Source organism: Manis javanica, chromosome 7 (genome assembly GCF_040802235.1).
Source record: "Manis javanica isolate MJ-LG chromosome 7, MJ_LKY, whole genome shotgun sequence".
Taxonomy (NCBI): Eukaryota; Metazoa; Chordata; class Mammalia; order Pholidota; family Manidae; genus Manis; species Manis javanica.
Window position 1 is genome coordinate 128,310,106 of NC_133162.1, and position 16,734 is coordinate 128,326,839.

At 36.8% G+C, this 16,734-nt stretch overlaps 1 protein-coding gene across 8 annotated transcripts in view; it reads left to right on the forward strand.

Moving 5' to 3' along the window:
• SLC4A10 (solute carrier family 4 member 10) overlaps positions 1-16,734 on the forward strand; it is a 262,310-nt gene that overhangs the window by 240,180 nt on the left and 5,396 nt on the right. For 7 of the 8 annotated variants that reach the window (XM_036996105.2, XM_036996103.2, XM_036996108.2 and 4 more), the window contains 4 exons: positions 4,127-4,300; positions 4,976-5,098; positions 12,925-12,992; positions 15,457-15,573. In XM_036996105.2, coding sequence (XP_036852000.1) covers positions 4,127-4,300; positions 4,976-5,098; positions 12,925-12,992; positions 15,457-15,573 — 482 coding nt within the window. Of the gene's footprint in view, positions 1-4,126; positions 4,301-4,975; positions 5,099-12,924; positions 12,993-15,456; positions 15,574-16,422; positions 16,462-16,734 lie in introns of all 8 variants that reach the window. The other variant, XM_036996106.2, reaches the window with a different exon arrangement.

Consider the following 16,734-nt stretch of genomic DNA (forward strand, 5'->3'; position numbering starts at 1 on the left):
TTCATATCCACCTGGAATCTCAGGCTGTGACCTTATTTGGAAATAATCTTTACTGCTGTAATTAGTCATGGATCTCAAGGTGAGCTTGTCCTGGATTTAGGATTGAGTCACTAAATCCACTGACTGGGTCCTTCCGAGAAGAGGGAAGGACACAGAGGGACCCAGGGAGGAAGGCCACGTGCGACGGAGTCAGGGACTGGGGCTTTGCTGCAGTAAGCCAAGGCACATCGGAGCCCCCGGGAACCAGGAAGGGCAGCGGAGGCCCTCCCTTACGCCCTGCAGGGGACCCACGGCCCTGCCGGCACCTTCGTTTCAGACTTGGAGCCTCACAACTGCCAGAGAAACAAATTTTTATTGGTTGAAGCCACCAAACGGTGGTGATTTGTTATTGCAGCGCTAGGAAACTAATACAGATTTTTACTGAAATTTTCCTTTGAATAATCTTGTTTTATAATTTGACTTTCATAATCCAAAATATTTAAATTTTCTTGAAACTAATTTTGAGGGTTATTGAGAAAAGTATAGTTTACTTTTTGTTGACAGAAAGGAAAGTGTAAATTGCTGCTTTTTCTGTGACACAGCAAGGTTCATTGCTTTTCAGAGACATAGAAAGTCACCTGACTGAGTGTTTTGAATTTGTCGAATCAACACGTGTTAAGTGGAGCACAGGGTGCTGGACGGTGAGCTACAGCGCAACAATCGACTGCAAGAGAAACTGAAATAGAGACTTTTAAAAAAATTATTATTCTCATGTCCTGGAGGAAGTACCTGGAACACCCTGAGGGGCCACGTGGGGAGGTCAAGGCAGAGTACAGACATAGAGAGACAGGACCTGGGGTCCGTGCCTTTACTAGGATTTGCGGATGGAGTGGTTTGGGTTCCTGGGTTAAGGCCAGATTGGTCAATTCAAATCAAAAGAATGGGGTTTTGGTAAGTCCCACGGGGACCTTATCTAAGGGACATACACGGGGAAGGCTCTGTGAGGTGGGAAGACTTTGGGTCACAAGGCTATTGGGGGAGTCCTATCAGGAGCGGGACGTTTCCTTGTGCCTCTGCAGGCCGATGTTCAAGGCATGTGCCTGCAGGAGGGGCCGGTGTCAGTTTACGGTGATGGCAAGCCGCTTGGCCAAGCAAAATGGTGGCTGAGGCTCCAAAACCATAGTGTAGCTTAGTTAAACTCTTGACACAGAGGGACAGACAGCACAGGAACTCTTGTCCTGAATGGACAACTAACCCGCTTCTGAGTGGGGGACAAAGGCCAGCACTTAGGTCTTAGGCTGGTGATGGATGATGTCAGAAGCGAGACAAAACTTCAATAAGAAGTCATCGTAAGATCGCTGTACACCCAAAACAGATAGTATGACTGTGCATCCTGACACTGGGTGAATTTAACTTGGGAGAGGGAGATGTTTGAGAAGCGTTATGCATTTAAATTTTATTCATATTAGATTTTATTTCCTCATTTATAATTTCACCTATAAAAGTGTATTTTCATAGTATATTGAAAGACTTGGTTTGGTAAGGCAGATAGGGAAGAGTACTGGAGGTTTTGTTTATTTGTTTTGCTGTTTTTTTTTTTGCCTTTGGCAAAAGTTCCACGAGTACTAATTTCATCTGTAAGTGAAAAGTATTTATTATTAGGCCCCAGGCTTACATAAATACAGCAGCAGAAGTTTAAGAAACAAAGTAAAATCATTTTGATAGGTTTCAACAGATTTTTTTCCCCCCTAATTCTACTCACATGATTTTATACCCATGAGGTTTAGAACTAAACAAGAATGTCAAGTTTTGGAATTATTTAGGGTGTGAATCTTTCAAGTGAAAATTGAGGAAAACATTATCAAAGGCCCATGAGAAAAGTATAATGAGCTTTAAATAGCACAAATGAAATAGCAAGCGGGGTCTCACACTGAGAAACAGGGTTAGTGAACATTTAAGTGAGCCCCAAACTCAGGGAGTTGAAATTCCCTGAAGTTGAATTTTATGGCTAACTGGATGGGAAAATGGGGTATTGCTATTAGAACCAGATAAAAGCCAAATGTGAAGCTCAGGATACATGTATCATGATTATCATTGCTTGAGTAACAATAAATATGTGCTGAATACCACCAGTTCAAGGAGCATGTTAGTTACCCTCTATGTTGGAGGAACTGATATGTTACCTGATTGTTTGGCAATATTAAGGAACTTGAGATCTAGGCTTCTCACTGTGCAACATGGCAGAAAAAACATATCACAGTGTTCTCACGGATGCTGTTTTTGTACTCAGATATATTACCACATCTATATTCATTGCAACACTTCAGGAATCCAAAGTAAAGCAAATGTGCCATATAAACAATAACAACTGAAGCACCCACACACCGAAGTACACTTACACAATAACACAGCTTCACAAATGGAGAAATGGTGGCAGAGGAAAAGGAGTTCAGTAGAAACTGAAGCATTCAGTTATACGTCAGAGGATTTTACTTTATTTCATCCCTACTCCCATCTCCACCGTGCACCAAGTTTTATTTGTTTAATGACATGTAATTTTAAGAGATACATAGGGGACAGAAATAAGACCTAATAAAATATTTGTGGGTAGTATGGAGAGGGATGTACCAGGAAAAAAATCAGCACTCAGTACTTTCATAGACGGCTTTCAATAAATATTTCTGGAAGGTACTAGTGAATATGAATAAATAAATGAACAGCTAACGACATATGACTTGGGTTTAGATGGCTCAGGGAAGAGGTTATGCTACGCCAAAAGACAGGCAACATAGAAGGAAAGACTGGCTTATGTTTTGTTTGGGATTCCTATTGTAATACAAGCAAGATTTTGGTAAAACAGGATGTCTTGATCCTAACATTTGACTCCCTTGGCATATAATAGTAATTTTGGAATATTTGATGATGATTATTTGCAATTTTCCTGTAAGTTAGCTGAGAAAGAAAATCTAATATCACTCTCTTGAAAATGCATAATAGATATTACTGTACAAATGGCATGAAATAGAACTGACAGTGATTGAAACCATCATTTTTTAAATAATCACTTCTTGTTGGAGACATTGAAAACTGCAAAAATTGGCCTGAGAAAATTTAACAAAATGATTCACATAAAATAAACCTAACAGGCAGTATAATTTGTAAGCAAAATGTCATTGAAGATTCAAGTTTTTTGTGAAAATTTAATTTTTTAAAACTTGAATTGTGAGAATCTGCTTTGGTAGATAAAAATGGCCTCAAAATCAAAGCTGTAGCAATAATATGCAGTCCTCAAGTAATAATACTGTCTTTATGTTAAACTTAAACAGAAATACAGTTGATCAGATGAAAATAATTTCAATAAAATATGATTGAAAAAATATATGTATTTCTAATATATAACAGATAACTATATGTAATATATAACATCTAAAGTTTATAAAATAAATACACTGCAGATAGGAAATTGGTAAAAAATATTAAATTGAGTTAACAAAGTTTGCTCTGGAAAATACTGTATTAACAATAATTCACCTAGGTTAAATCTTTGTGGCTAAGACGTTTGTGTTTGTAAAGACAGCATCTAAACCTTGTCAAGGATCAATGGGCCAGGTGAAAACAGCAGAGTCAAAATAAGGAGGTCAAAACACCCTATTCAGCAGCTGGATATGGGTTAAGAGCTCAGGAGGGAGAGAGCTGAATGTAGGTCAGGGCATCTTTAACAAGACGCCCTGTGAAAGCTGAAGCCATGGTTATGGATATGCTATTCCAGGAGAAAAGACAGAGTGAGAGTCCCGGAAGCGCCGCTGTTAGTGGGCAAATAAAGGAAGAGGTTGTCATCTGATAATGAGGAGGAGGAGGAGGATAGTTTGGCCTTTCACGGCCACACTCTCCCAGGTAGCAACATTTAGCATTAGCTTTAATATTTTTAAACTCTTCTAAATTATAACCTGTCCCCATGTTCCAGAAATGTGGGCTATTGTGAAAACTGAAATAGCATTTCAGAGAGTATGCATGACAATTCCCTTTCCTGATGCTAAGATGTCAACTTAAGTGTGACCCAGATGCATCATATTTGGGAGCATGTTGAATATCTACTTGTCCTACTTTCGCTGTTGTCAAAAACCAATTTAGTCTGTTTATCTTTCAGTTGTTTGATAGAATAAAGCTATTCTGGATGCCTGCAAAACATCAACCAGATTTTATATATCTAAGGCATGTTCCACTTCGAAAAGTCCATCTCTTCACGGTTATTCAGATGAGTTGCCTTGGCCTTTTGTGGATAATAAAAGTTTCAAGAGCTGCTATTGTCTTTCCCATGATGGTACGAAACTTCTAAGTCAACTCTTTCTCTCTGACTCTCTTCTCTCTTTGGAACACGTGAACTGAAATCAGAACAACAGAGTCATTTTGAATGATCATGAGAAACCATTGCATCAACTTCAGCTACTAAAACTAGTGACTGAAGAGGGTTTGAGATTATATATGAATTTCAGTGATTTCAGTGATTCATATTAGTTTTGTCCTATCGTTCTGATTATTGGTAATGGTTTTTTAATTGAAGTTGGGTGGAAAAATGTAAACTTTCAATATTGAACATTAAAGATATACTAGCAAATCTGAAAGTTAGGGGGATTTAAAAAATTAAAGTTCATTAAATGTTTCAGATAAGTTTCAAATACTTCCCAAAATATAGTGAATTTGAATACCTATAAATAATTTAAAATACTATCAGTATAGATAAGAATGGTATTTAATGTTCATTTAATATTATAAAACTAGTAACTATCTAAAAAAACAGTCGAATATGTTTTGTAGTTTTTTTTAATAGCTTCTTTACATGACTCTGGGGTGTGGTAGGAAAAGGAAATGAAGGAGGCAAAAATATAGACAATATCTTTTGTGCACATATATCTTTTGTCTCTGCAAAAAATAAACAAACCTACATCTCCCATTTCTATTTTTTCGCTTTTTAAAGTTATTTTGTTGTTTACTGCAGGTGTTAGCTCTGGTATTCGTAAGAAAGTTAATGGACCTTTTGTTTACCAAACGGGAACTCAGCTGGCTGGATGACTTAATGCCTGAGAGTAAGAAAAAGAAGCTAGAAGATGCTGAAAAAGAAGTAAGTCAGAGCAAAACCAGTATCTTTATAGAGAAAAGAAAAAGGAGCCCTTACCTGGTAATAGTTCTTTGCGAAACTAAATTATTGTGTTTATCTTCAGATAGTGATTACTAACAACCACAGGTGGACTGGTTTGGAAGATCAATGTTTAAAATCATAAAGTTGGAGCTTGAACAGAAAGAGAGCACAGATCTTCCCTCAGGAAACCAAACCTCGTGTAATATGCAAATGCTTTGTGCTTCGTTATCCTCCTAATTGTAAGGTTAATGTTGCTGAGTTCTCCCTGTGGATGGCAGAAACACACTGATGCTTAACTGTCTCCAGTTATGGTCATGCCACGATTGCTGTTTGGTTGTAAATGTGAGAAGAAAAAAATCTGACATTGTTACTCTTGGTATTCTTCTAGGGAACAAGGTTTTCATCAAAAGATCCTAATTTTAATCAAAAGATAAAATTAGTTATTCTTGAAATAAATTAAATGCTTAAGAGGAAAATGTGACCTTATTTGCCTTCAGGCTGATTTAAGATTGAGTAAGTGAAAGCTTTCAGGATTTAATGACTTTCATGGACTATTCTGATTTGGTCTATTCTGTTCGATGTTTTAAAACAATTCAAGTTTTAGAGCATATATGAGTTCATGTGTGATTGTGGGCCTTTGAAGGCTAGTGGTCATAATATTTTTTAGAGTACATAAAAACTGCAATGAGTATAAATTAAAAAATGACCAGTGTGTCACTTAGTAGAATGACTGAGCCTATAGCATATGAAACAAGAACAAAATTTCTGTGTGTATAGAAATGAAGATGAAATAAAATACTGGTAAGAATCATTCATTATTTCTTCCATAAGGTGGTTAGTGAATGTATTTACTTTTCTATCTACAGAATATTTTCTCAAACCATATATGTGTTCTTCTCTTCTTTGGAGCATCTGTTTGACAACATTTCACTAGTTTTAGGTTTTACTCAGTCTTTTGGTCAAGCGAGATTAGCGCATGACATCTAATGAGATTTCTGCTCAGATGTTCCTACAAATATGGCTACATGATGTGTGGCTATCTGGCATTCCCTCAGTTTTGCATGGTTTCCCATCACTGACATGCAAATGGATTTCCACATTTAGAGATTGATCATGATGATACATCTTAATTTTGTATGAATATTTCACTTTTCCCAAATACTACAGACAGAATAGTCATATTTCTAGTGATATAACATTAAAATATACAATAAAATTATCATTATTTCTTTATCTGTATGATTTATTCTTATTTAACTGAGTTTTTTAAAAAATATGCTTTAATTAGGATATTGTGGTAGTCTTTCTTTTTAGGACTTTCCTAAGATTAGCTCTCATCTTCAGATACTGTTGAAAAACATGACAGAATTTGGCATCAATTAAGTGTAAATAAAATGGACACCAGAATGTAGATATTCCAAATGCTTAAATATCCATACTTGATGTAATTAAAGTTATTCAGGCTGAAAACAATTTCCAAGGAAGTTTTAATTCCAAAGAGGACAAAACCTGTTGATCTTGAACTTCTCCTCAGTCTTTCTGATGACAGTACTGCTAAGTTTATTAATGCAGTAACTTATAAATGTAATTTTGATTTATTCTCCTGCTTTGATTTTCTGTCAAATGTCTTTACTATTTCTCTATGAAAAAGCTAGAAACATCCCCAGCCATGTAATCACCCCCTCTACAGCAGTCTCCTTAGGCCATATCCATGCCATGGAGCATCCTTGCCCTTCTAGAACTTTGTAAAATAAAAATGATATGTGTATATAACATATGTTTAATATTCTTCCCTTTTATCATTCAAAGAAATTTTGTCATTCTCCCTTTATATGTCTGTGAAATAAAAGAATACAGTTTGATAACAATCATAAATTTATTAGAATCTGCTATTTCTATTGCCCAGAACCACTGCATTTGTATGGTTCTTATATGTACACATGCCAGATACCCATTTGGGAATTAATTAATCTCAGACAGGCAAAGATCCTATTTAATGAGCTCCTAACCTTTTCATTTTATGGACTCACTGTGCTCTGGTGGGTATATACTTTTTCTGATTATGAACATAAAGATTTTAGAAGTAATTAAATATTACTAAATTTCCTATAATTCATGTTTTCCAAAAGTATATAAAAATAGATTAAAGATTCATTGAGGCAAATTTATAGCTGTATCCTTCAGATCCGAGTATGAGAAAAAGTGGGGGGAAATACTTTGTGATATATTAATCAGGCATCTTAAAAGACCGTTAAAATATCAGCTAGATAAATATGATGATTATTTTTTCATATAGTTCTTAGCACATGGAAAGAAACAATAATCAATAATAATGCAATAATCCAGAAAATCAATAATACAGTGAAGAAGTAATCCATAATTGAACATCAAAATATAGCCACGACTAGTGCGAACAATAGTGCAAAAAGAGGTGATGCTCATTCTGACGATGGAGATAGAAAAGCAAGTTTCAAGTTTCAGTTTCTATCTTGGAATTAGCATTAAAAGAGTATAATCATATAGGGAGTAGGAAGATTTAAGGAGGATTACACTAAAACTTAAATGCTGGTTGATTTTCTAAATGCTGGGTGACTTGGTCACCCAAATGTCAATATTTCATTTTCTTGAGAGGCAATGGACTCCACTGAAGGATGAGATCTTCCTGTGGCGTCTTACATCAAGCCCCAGTCTTTCGAGAAATTGTATAGTAAGGTGGTAAATGGACAAGTTCTCCAGAAATGTTGCATTTCTGCAATTGCTCAAATTAATTGAGTAACTTTGATTGTGATCTGGAAAGATAGTAAATAGCAGAAAATGTCTCGGCTCCCTGAGACTTGAATTTAAAGTAGGCTCACCTCTTGTCCTTTTGATGATAGTTTAAAGCTTGTACCTTTATTCCCCAGGGTTTTCCTAATCAGTAGCCCGCTTCTGGTCTTATGGCATTGAGAAAACATTAGTTTGACCTTAAAATTCAATAATGAGTTAAGCAGAATAAATAGCTACACAGGCCAGTCCAAGGTCGCAGAGCTTCTGTTCCAAATTTTCATGTACTTCATGCATATGCATATGCATATGCTTCAGTTTTTAGAAAGAAAGGATTATAATCAGGATAGAAATGAATATTGGAACCCTGACATTTTGCACATTGCTCTGTGTAAAGGGAAGGCTGCAGAATAAAATTCTGGATGTCCAAATGTGCTCAGAGTACCAACATGCCTTCTTTCCTACTTAAATATTCTCTAGGACATTGTACACATTTGACAAAGGGCTGCTGTTAAAAGCAGAAAGCCTCAGCAGAATGTTTGCTCCTGGGCGGGGGCAGAGGCAGCTAATGTGAGATAAATCCTGGAAATTCAGCTCTGGGCAGTGATCGTGATATTTACACCTCTTGGTTTAAGGGGGGTTCACTCTAACATATATGCTATAGGGAAAAAAAAAAGGGGACAAGTGAGACTTTTGATCCAAATGAAGCGGCATCACGAGAAAGGCCAGGAAGATGCAAAAGCAATCTAAAAACGAGTGCAATTAAACGAATTACAGAGCACGTCTCACTACTAAGAAAGATCAGAACTGGTCGTGAATTTGGGAGGCATGGCCTAACTATTACACAGGCGAACGCTGTTTCTAATTGAATCATAGAGTCAGGCAAACATGTTCTTCTTCCTCAAGCGGTGGTTTTTCAAAGTTCCAGGACCTCTGCTGCACCAGCCTATACCTCGTAATTTGTAAGAAATGCAAGTTCTTGGACCCTACTTCAGACCTATTGAATCAAAACTCTGGGGATAGGGCCAGAAATCCATGTTAACAAGACCTCCAGGTGATTCTAATGCATGCTAAAATTTGAGATAACTCACCTTTCCTAAAGCCCAGAATCTGTATCCCCAGAATAGAATCTTCTAAATCCAAAGTTAACTTTATAAGAATTTTTGTATTTTGTAGTAATTTAAATAAGTCTCTTAGAGACACTGAATCAAATATCTGATGAAAAACATATGTTCCATCCATCTATTTATAGGAATTCTGTATGGCCAATGGCTCCTTCCCATTTTTTCTTTTCGGTTTTCGTTGTTAAAGTGAATACTGTAGTTGATGCACTCGCTCTTTTCTCTGTTGGAAATTTTAAGAAATACCTCTTAGAAACATAATGTTTTATGATTTTCAAAGTATTTATTGTGTGTGTGTGTGTGTGTGTGTGTGTGTGTGTGTGTGTGTGATGCTTATAGCAGTATCTATTCTATTGGTAATCTAGAAGGAAACAGCCAAGTACTTCCTACCTTCTGTAGGTCTTCTTTTCCTCTTGGGGTACAATAAAGGTGTAAATCTGATTTCTGAAATCCCTTCCACCTGAGATCTGTGAATTCTAACATTTCTGAATATTTTCTTTCTCTAATACTCTAAGCATCTCTGTGAACCTTGACTCTCTGCTATTATTGTCTGTACTCTGAGCAACTTGAAGGCTTCCACATAGGTACAGACTTTACCTGAGAAATGGGTATAGTAACAGACACTATTTCGCTAAAGGTAGGACAGTATCATGATATATGAATTATATTTCTGATGCAATAACAAAATACAGTTCAGATTCATGATGCAATCTTGTATATAACATCTTCTTCATCAAAACATACCACAATTTAACTCCAATTTTACTATCCACTTCTACGTAGTACAGGCCAGTTTATCTGTTCATTATCATGCAAACACATCTTATTTATTCCTGCATTTCATCCTTGGCCCACATTGTTTCTTCCTGCCTACAATTTCTTCCTTTCTACTACCAAACTGATCAAATAAGACTGACTCAAATGTCACTTCTCTTTATGTACTTTTTATGCGTGATCCTTATCCTCTGAGAGTGGGATTTATATCTTTCTTTTGATTGTTGTACTGCCAGTACTACTGGTATAGTACCGGTTATGTACATATTTGTTGAATGAATTTATGAACAGTCCCTGGATTATTCTACTTATTCACTGTGTGCCTACCACATAATACATGCTTAGGAAACCTTTGAGCACTGTTGAATATATTACATTTTTAAGCTTCAATTTTTCTTCCTTTTACTGGATATGATATTAACTGTCCTTAATTAGTATCCAAAGCTGCTTTGACTACCTTAATTAAAAGATGGTATTCAAATCACAGTATGACTGTTCCTCTAGTTAAATCAGTAAACCCCCCTCAAGTGTTCTGGGTAAACTGTGATCATCACCCTTTTAACATCTTCACCATGTTGTAGAACTCGACATATCTTTGGTGGGCCTTGTGTAAACGAAGTGCTGAATGGAACTCATTTTAAGGTACTGTTTGACTTCCCAGGTGATGGATGCCCAGTACGCTTTCTGCTTTCACTCTCTTTTTCTTTACGATGGAGATAAACCAGGCTGTGGCTGTCGTGACCGCTAGACCCTGATTTGCCTGTGGCTCCCCAGAAAGTTTTGGTTTGTTGGCTTCCTCACAGTGCTGCCTGGGACGCAGCCGGCCCTCCATCCCTGAGCTCTGGGCCCACCCAGCTTCCTTCTGGCACGGAAGGCAGCGGCTGCTCTGCCACCCTTCTCTTCAGATAAGCAGGGCTTGGAAATGCTATCTTTAGAGGTGATGAGTTTTTGTTTGGATAGAATTATGACTAGTATAAAGCCCACACATGCTAACAAGCCACAGAGTGCAAAATAATTATTGAAAGCAATTTGAGAGAAAAGTGGAAAATCATCTGAGGAAAAAATAAATTGTTCCCAAAGCTTTGGCCCAATTTTTTACTGTTAGATTGAAACTTAAGCCTAGTTTCTGCTGCCAGGTAACCTAAGCATGGATGGCACTTTTGAAGTTGACTCTATTAAACCTTTCTACCTGGCTTCTTCCCTTTCAGTGGACAACCAAGGAAAGAATTACATTTTGCTTATATCTTGGTTTTTCTTAACTGGGATTTGGAATCACTGAATATTTTCTCTTTATGTCTCTCCATGTGCATTAAGGTAAACTTTTGTCTAGAAAAAGTGATCTTTTATGCCTGAAATGATACATATGCTCTGCCTAAGCCCTCAATGATATGCATATAAATTAATATGACATGCATTATATTCTATATACAGTGACTAACCCATTTGCAAGGCATGCCTCATTGGAGTCTACAAATTAGCTCAGCTAAAATGCTTAATTGTGTAATTTGAAACTAGTGGTATGTTTTACTCACCTTGTATCAGTTGTCATAGAACAGGCCTCAACAAGAAGAATGGGTGTAAGATACAAGTAATAAAATACATCTGATGGGTTTTAAAATAATATTTTTTTGAACAACAGAGAACGATAATTGAGTTAGCTCCTATAATGGCAGAGAGGTATCAGACACATGACATTAGTCCCATAGAGTATAAATATAGCAGGGGTGTGTGCGTTGTGGGGTGTGGGTGTGGGGGTGGTTGTAAGCAGAGAAGTAACGGAGCTCGGGTAGTCCCTTGGCTTCTCCATTATTCCAGAGCATAGGCTGCGCATAGATATTCCATAGGCCAAGGTCCCAGCAGAGGGGAACCCGCCTTGGCCAGTAGGTTGGACGTGTGTAGAGAGCACTCCAAGGGTGAGAATGAGACCTGCCCCTACCTTACATTATATATTCATACATTTATATTCATTATATATTCATAGCTAAGGAGTCTCTAGAAAACACTGTTTCTTTAGGCAACAAAATATATGGCAAGGGCTTTTCAGACTGGGCCACTTGCAATTGAGAGCCAAGGTCTGCAAAACAAAGACCATAGGAACAACCTTGCATTCCAGGAATAATGACATCGGCCAAAGGCATGTCTTCCGGAAGCTGATTAAGACCAGTCAGGCTACTGCTGAGCTACGGAAAGGGGAAGCTATGAGTCTCCAGGAACACCCCTGTTTTCTTTCTTCAGTCCACATTTGGTCACAGAATCACTTAGCTGGTCATCTCTATACAACTTAAGATTCCATTTCTGGAGTTAGGGCCAATAATTCTGACAATTTAAAATGGCATGGTAGCATAAGGTTATCTTCATTCCAAAGATACAGTTTTAAAATGTTATATATAAAGAAATGCATATATGAAGCATTTCCACCCTTTGGAGAAGGGTGGGTTATTGTTATTATAAGAAGAAATATGATGCATAAAACAAAAAACTAAAATACATCTAAGTGGAAAACACACTTGTGTTTTAGTCCATACAGGAAACTATCTTCCACTGTTTCCTTAAGTCTCTAGAGCAGTAGTTCTTGGTGGTGCTCAGACCAATATAATCAGCTTCATCTGGAAACTTACTAGAAATGTGAATTCTTGGGTCCCACTCCAGACCTACTGAGTCAGAGACTATGTAGGTGGGGCCCAGCAATCTGTATTTTTAACAAGCCCTTAGGTGATTCTGATATAAACTAAAGCTTGAGAACCACTGCTCTAAATACATCCCTCATTCCTTTCTAATAGAGAATTCTGAGAATGTAATTTCAACTTCATAACAATGAAAATTATTTTATTACCCCTACTTTTGTCCTTATAAAACTTAGATTAATTTCTAAATAATTTGCTTGGAAAATAACCATGTTTTACGTTGAGTGACATGAAGAAGATTGTTGTTAGCATTTAAATTACTTTGCTGTATGAGACTCTCATTAATTACTTATGTTCTTGGTAGCTGATGCTTCATTGAAAGGACCTGTGTTAGCATTAATAAATGCAAACAAAGTGGAAGGTCCTGAGGTTAATGAGATAGTGAAACATTAATCTGTGTTTCTTCTTTAATGTAAAATGGAGACTCATCAGGTTCATTTTATGTATTTTACATGTGTCTCTCCAGGAAGAACAAAGTATGCTAGCTATGGAAGATGAGGGCACAGTACAGCTCCCATTGGAAGGGCACTATAGGTAAGACATAAATATAAAAACACACCAATTTGAGTAATGAAAAGTGTTGTTACATATACTACTTGAGAATTTTGTACTGTGTGAATTCCTATAGAGGTTTGTTGAAGTTGTGTTAGAGTAGAAAGAACTGAAGCTAGGGATTTGATTTCTTTGACCCAATACAAGTTCTGACACTAAGAGCTGTGTGACCATAGGCAATTAGCTTAAAGTGAAGGTGGGCAGAGAGATGTTGTCTGAAGTCTTTTCTTCTTATGTTTTATGATGTATATGGAAGCTCTCTTTCATATCCTCTGATAGTAGCACCTGAAGACAGATCAAGATTCAGTTCTGTGACAAATGAGCTAGGTGTTCACTAAATGGATCACAGGTAAATGTCTCAACTCTGGGAAGTTACCCCTAAAAAATGGCACTTCCAAAGAGATAATCTATTTCTTGAGTTGAAGGATTCAGTTATACCAGTCATTGCAGAAAATACTTGGGTACCTCTCCAAAATATGCTAATCTTTATTTGCACAAAGATATAGCAAAGGAAAGCAAACTGCTGTAAGTCAAAATAAAAACTTCTGAAAGTATTTTGATGAAAATATTACGTGTGGTTTGACAGTACTTAAGGATAAGTTAAGAACACACCAGTAAAATATGAGTCAGAGAAAACTTTTCTCTGAGGATGGAATTTGTCATAGTGTTAACAAAAAAAAAAAATAGGAGAAAATCTTCTGGATCTTCAGGGTCTGACAGCAGAACAGAAAACACTTTATCTATCTTTTAAAAATAATTTATTACTTTTTACAACAGCTAAGTTCTAAAATCCTGTTAGTTGCGTAGTTGAATCAGCATATTCCCAAGTGTGTTCTGCTGAAACCTGGTCTCATACGTACTTCCTCTTGAAAGGATTTTCTGCTTCAATAAGTTTGGAGAATGTTTCACAATATATCCCAGCTTGGAGATTCACAATCTACACTGGGATATTAAAGAATCTAACGTTTAATCCAGCATTTTCTAGACTTTTTTTGCTCACAAGACTCTTTGTCACATGATATTGTGAAACCCTTATATTCCACATGACACTTTTGGAAACAAGTTGATCTCATATTTTGAATTGCCAAGGGCTGGGTGGATTGGAGGAATTAAAGAACACATGTCCAGATTGGGCAAGAGAGGGGGCCTGTGAGATGCAAGGTCTTGCTCCAGACCCTTAGTGTTCCTCTTAAAAGTTGAATTTGTTGCCCTCTTGGGAACAATGACCAAGGAGAGTCATATGAGGTCAGCCTAAGGATTTCTGTAGAACATTATTCTTTTCACAGCAGATTATCTTTCTTACATGTAGTAAGAAGAGTGTTGTTTCCCCACTAATGAAACTTTCTTTGACTTGGCCTGTGATTTATCTCTGCTGCTATTTTATTGTGTTCCTGGCCCTGGGAATGTTTTAGAGAGTTTCAAATGTCACCTCTAATCAGTGCCATTTTAAAATACAAAAGAGTGCCCAGCATAGTACAGGCCCTGACATTACAGGTTCCTCTGCCATTTGGAAGATCTCTACCAACTCACAGGCTGCTTTCATTTATTCAACAAATATTTATGAGTGGGTACCAAGTGCAAAGCTCGGTCCGGGTCTTGGGGGAAGAGCAGTGGAGAAATGCCAAGAATCTTTGTCCTTGTGAAGCATATGTTCACGTAGAATTAAGGTAGGTAGAGAGAGAAAATATATAAATAAATGGGTAAGATAGTATAGTATTTCAGATGGTAAAAGGGCAATAAAAACAAAAGCAAAACGTTGGGATGAGGTCGCTATGAGGGTATGGAAATAGAAATTTTTAAAAGAGTAGTCAGCAAAGGCCTGCCTGAGTAGTAGGCATTTGAACAAAGGAAGACAGGGTTGCACCATGTAAAGGAATATTATAGATAGAAAGAAGAGCAATACGTGGCCTTGAGGCAGCAGTAAGCCTGTAGTGTTCTAGAAGAGTCAGGGAGTCATTGCCTGTGGCTGGAGAAGGGGGAGCAGGCTGTAATAGCAGGAGATGAAGTTGGTGGAGGGGACAGAGCCACAGAGTGTCTGCAGTGGGCCTTTGCTTTGAGTGACTGGGAGCCACTGTAGAGTCTGAGCAGAAGAGTAAAGTGATTTGACATTCTCTGCAAGTCAGAGGCAAGAGGCTAAGCGATGAACATACAGAACATAATCTCTGTAATTTGAAATGAATTGGAAAAGTATAGCCAAAACCCGTTTCTATATAACCAGAATCTGTCACTTACATTTTTATTTTTCATACTTTTTAAAATGAAAACATAATTTGTCAAATAATTTTAATAACTATTCAACTATTTAATAACTTCAATTTCTTAACATTTAGTTATCAAAAATATTGTGCAAAGGTGTAAGGCTGCCCTGTATTTAGTTTCTATCGCTAGCTAACTACAGTTACTTTTTTAGTGTTTATTATTTAATTTTTGGTAATCTCCTATCTAGAGATGATCCATCTGTGATCAATATTTCTGATGAAATGTCAAAGACTGCCTTGTGGAGGAACCTTCTGATTACTGCTGACAACTCTAAAGATAAGGAGTCAAGCTTTCCTTCTAAAAGGTTTGAATTTTAAAATAATGTAAATTTAAGCTGATCCCAGTTATTTTATAACATGAATCTGTTTGCAAAAGATTAGTATTGGTTTCCATCAGATTTAGATTTAAAACTTATCAGAAAATTCCTTAAAAAATGGGTATAAATTGTAATGATCACATTTGTGAGTATATTTTTCACCATCCCCCTTTCAAATTAAAAGTTCATCCCCAAACTATGGCATTTGGGAGGAATGGTGCTATAAAGGAGTGCATGATGGGGGGTTATGACATTTTTGGAGATGCATTTTGGCTTACTCTTGCAGCAAGATTTTATTGTATTCCCTCATCACCCACTTTCCAAGACCCCCTTAGATATCTGACCACATTTTGCATTCCCCCATTGTCCTTTTTTAAACCCATATGGTACATGCCATGATGATTTTGTATTTCGTATTTTTCCAGTCCTTTATTCCAACCCCCTAGAAAATCTTTCCTAAACTGCTTACCCCAAAACTTTCCACTCCAGAAAGTTTTACCCATTCTTATTTCTCTGAATACAAACATCACAAACAACTCTTGTAGTTATAGATGATAGTTTCAAATGCATGCTGGGGGAAGACCGTGTCCTTAAATATCAAGAGTCACCACAGGATTTCCAAATGAATTTTCCAGAATTTATAAATAAGAATTCAAATCATCCAGTCTTTTTTAGATGCTGATCTGAGAAAAAATTTGTTTGTTATGCTAATATCTCTTCTTATTAAAGAGTGATTGAGGGGGTTTGGGGCAGTGTTTAATTATTAAGTTCCTTTATTTTCATGACCTTAAATTAACTTTTTCTACTTAATTTTTATATTACATTTTTTGTCATAAGCTCCCCTTCCTAATCACTCTAGAAGCTGATTCCCCAAAGGTAAGACCCTCTCCCTCAAACCTATTCCTTCATTGCATTTCCTTATGTGAAATGGTGTCTTCTAGAAACCTGGTCAGCCTCTGTTCTCCGTGTGAGTTTTGGGGAGGCAAAAGGCATGAAGAGTCTGGCTTAGATTAAGTATTAGAGTGTTTATGGTGTTTCTATAACTACTCAGCTCCTTAAGAGGGTTTGAAACTTGAGTAAACTCTTTTCCCTGCACGACTTGTACGGATACACCATACATAAATCAGCAAATCGCACAGACTATATTAG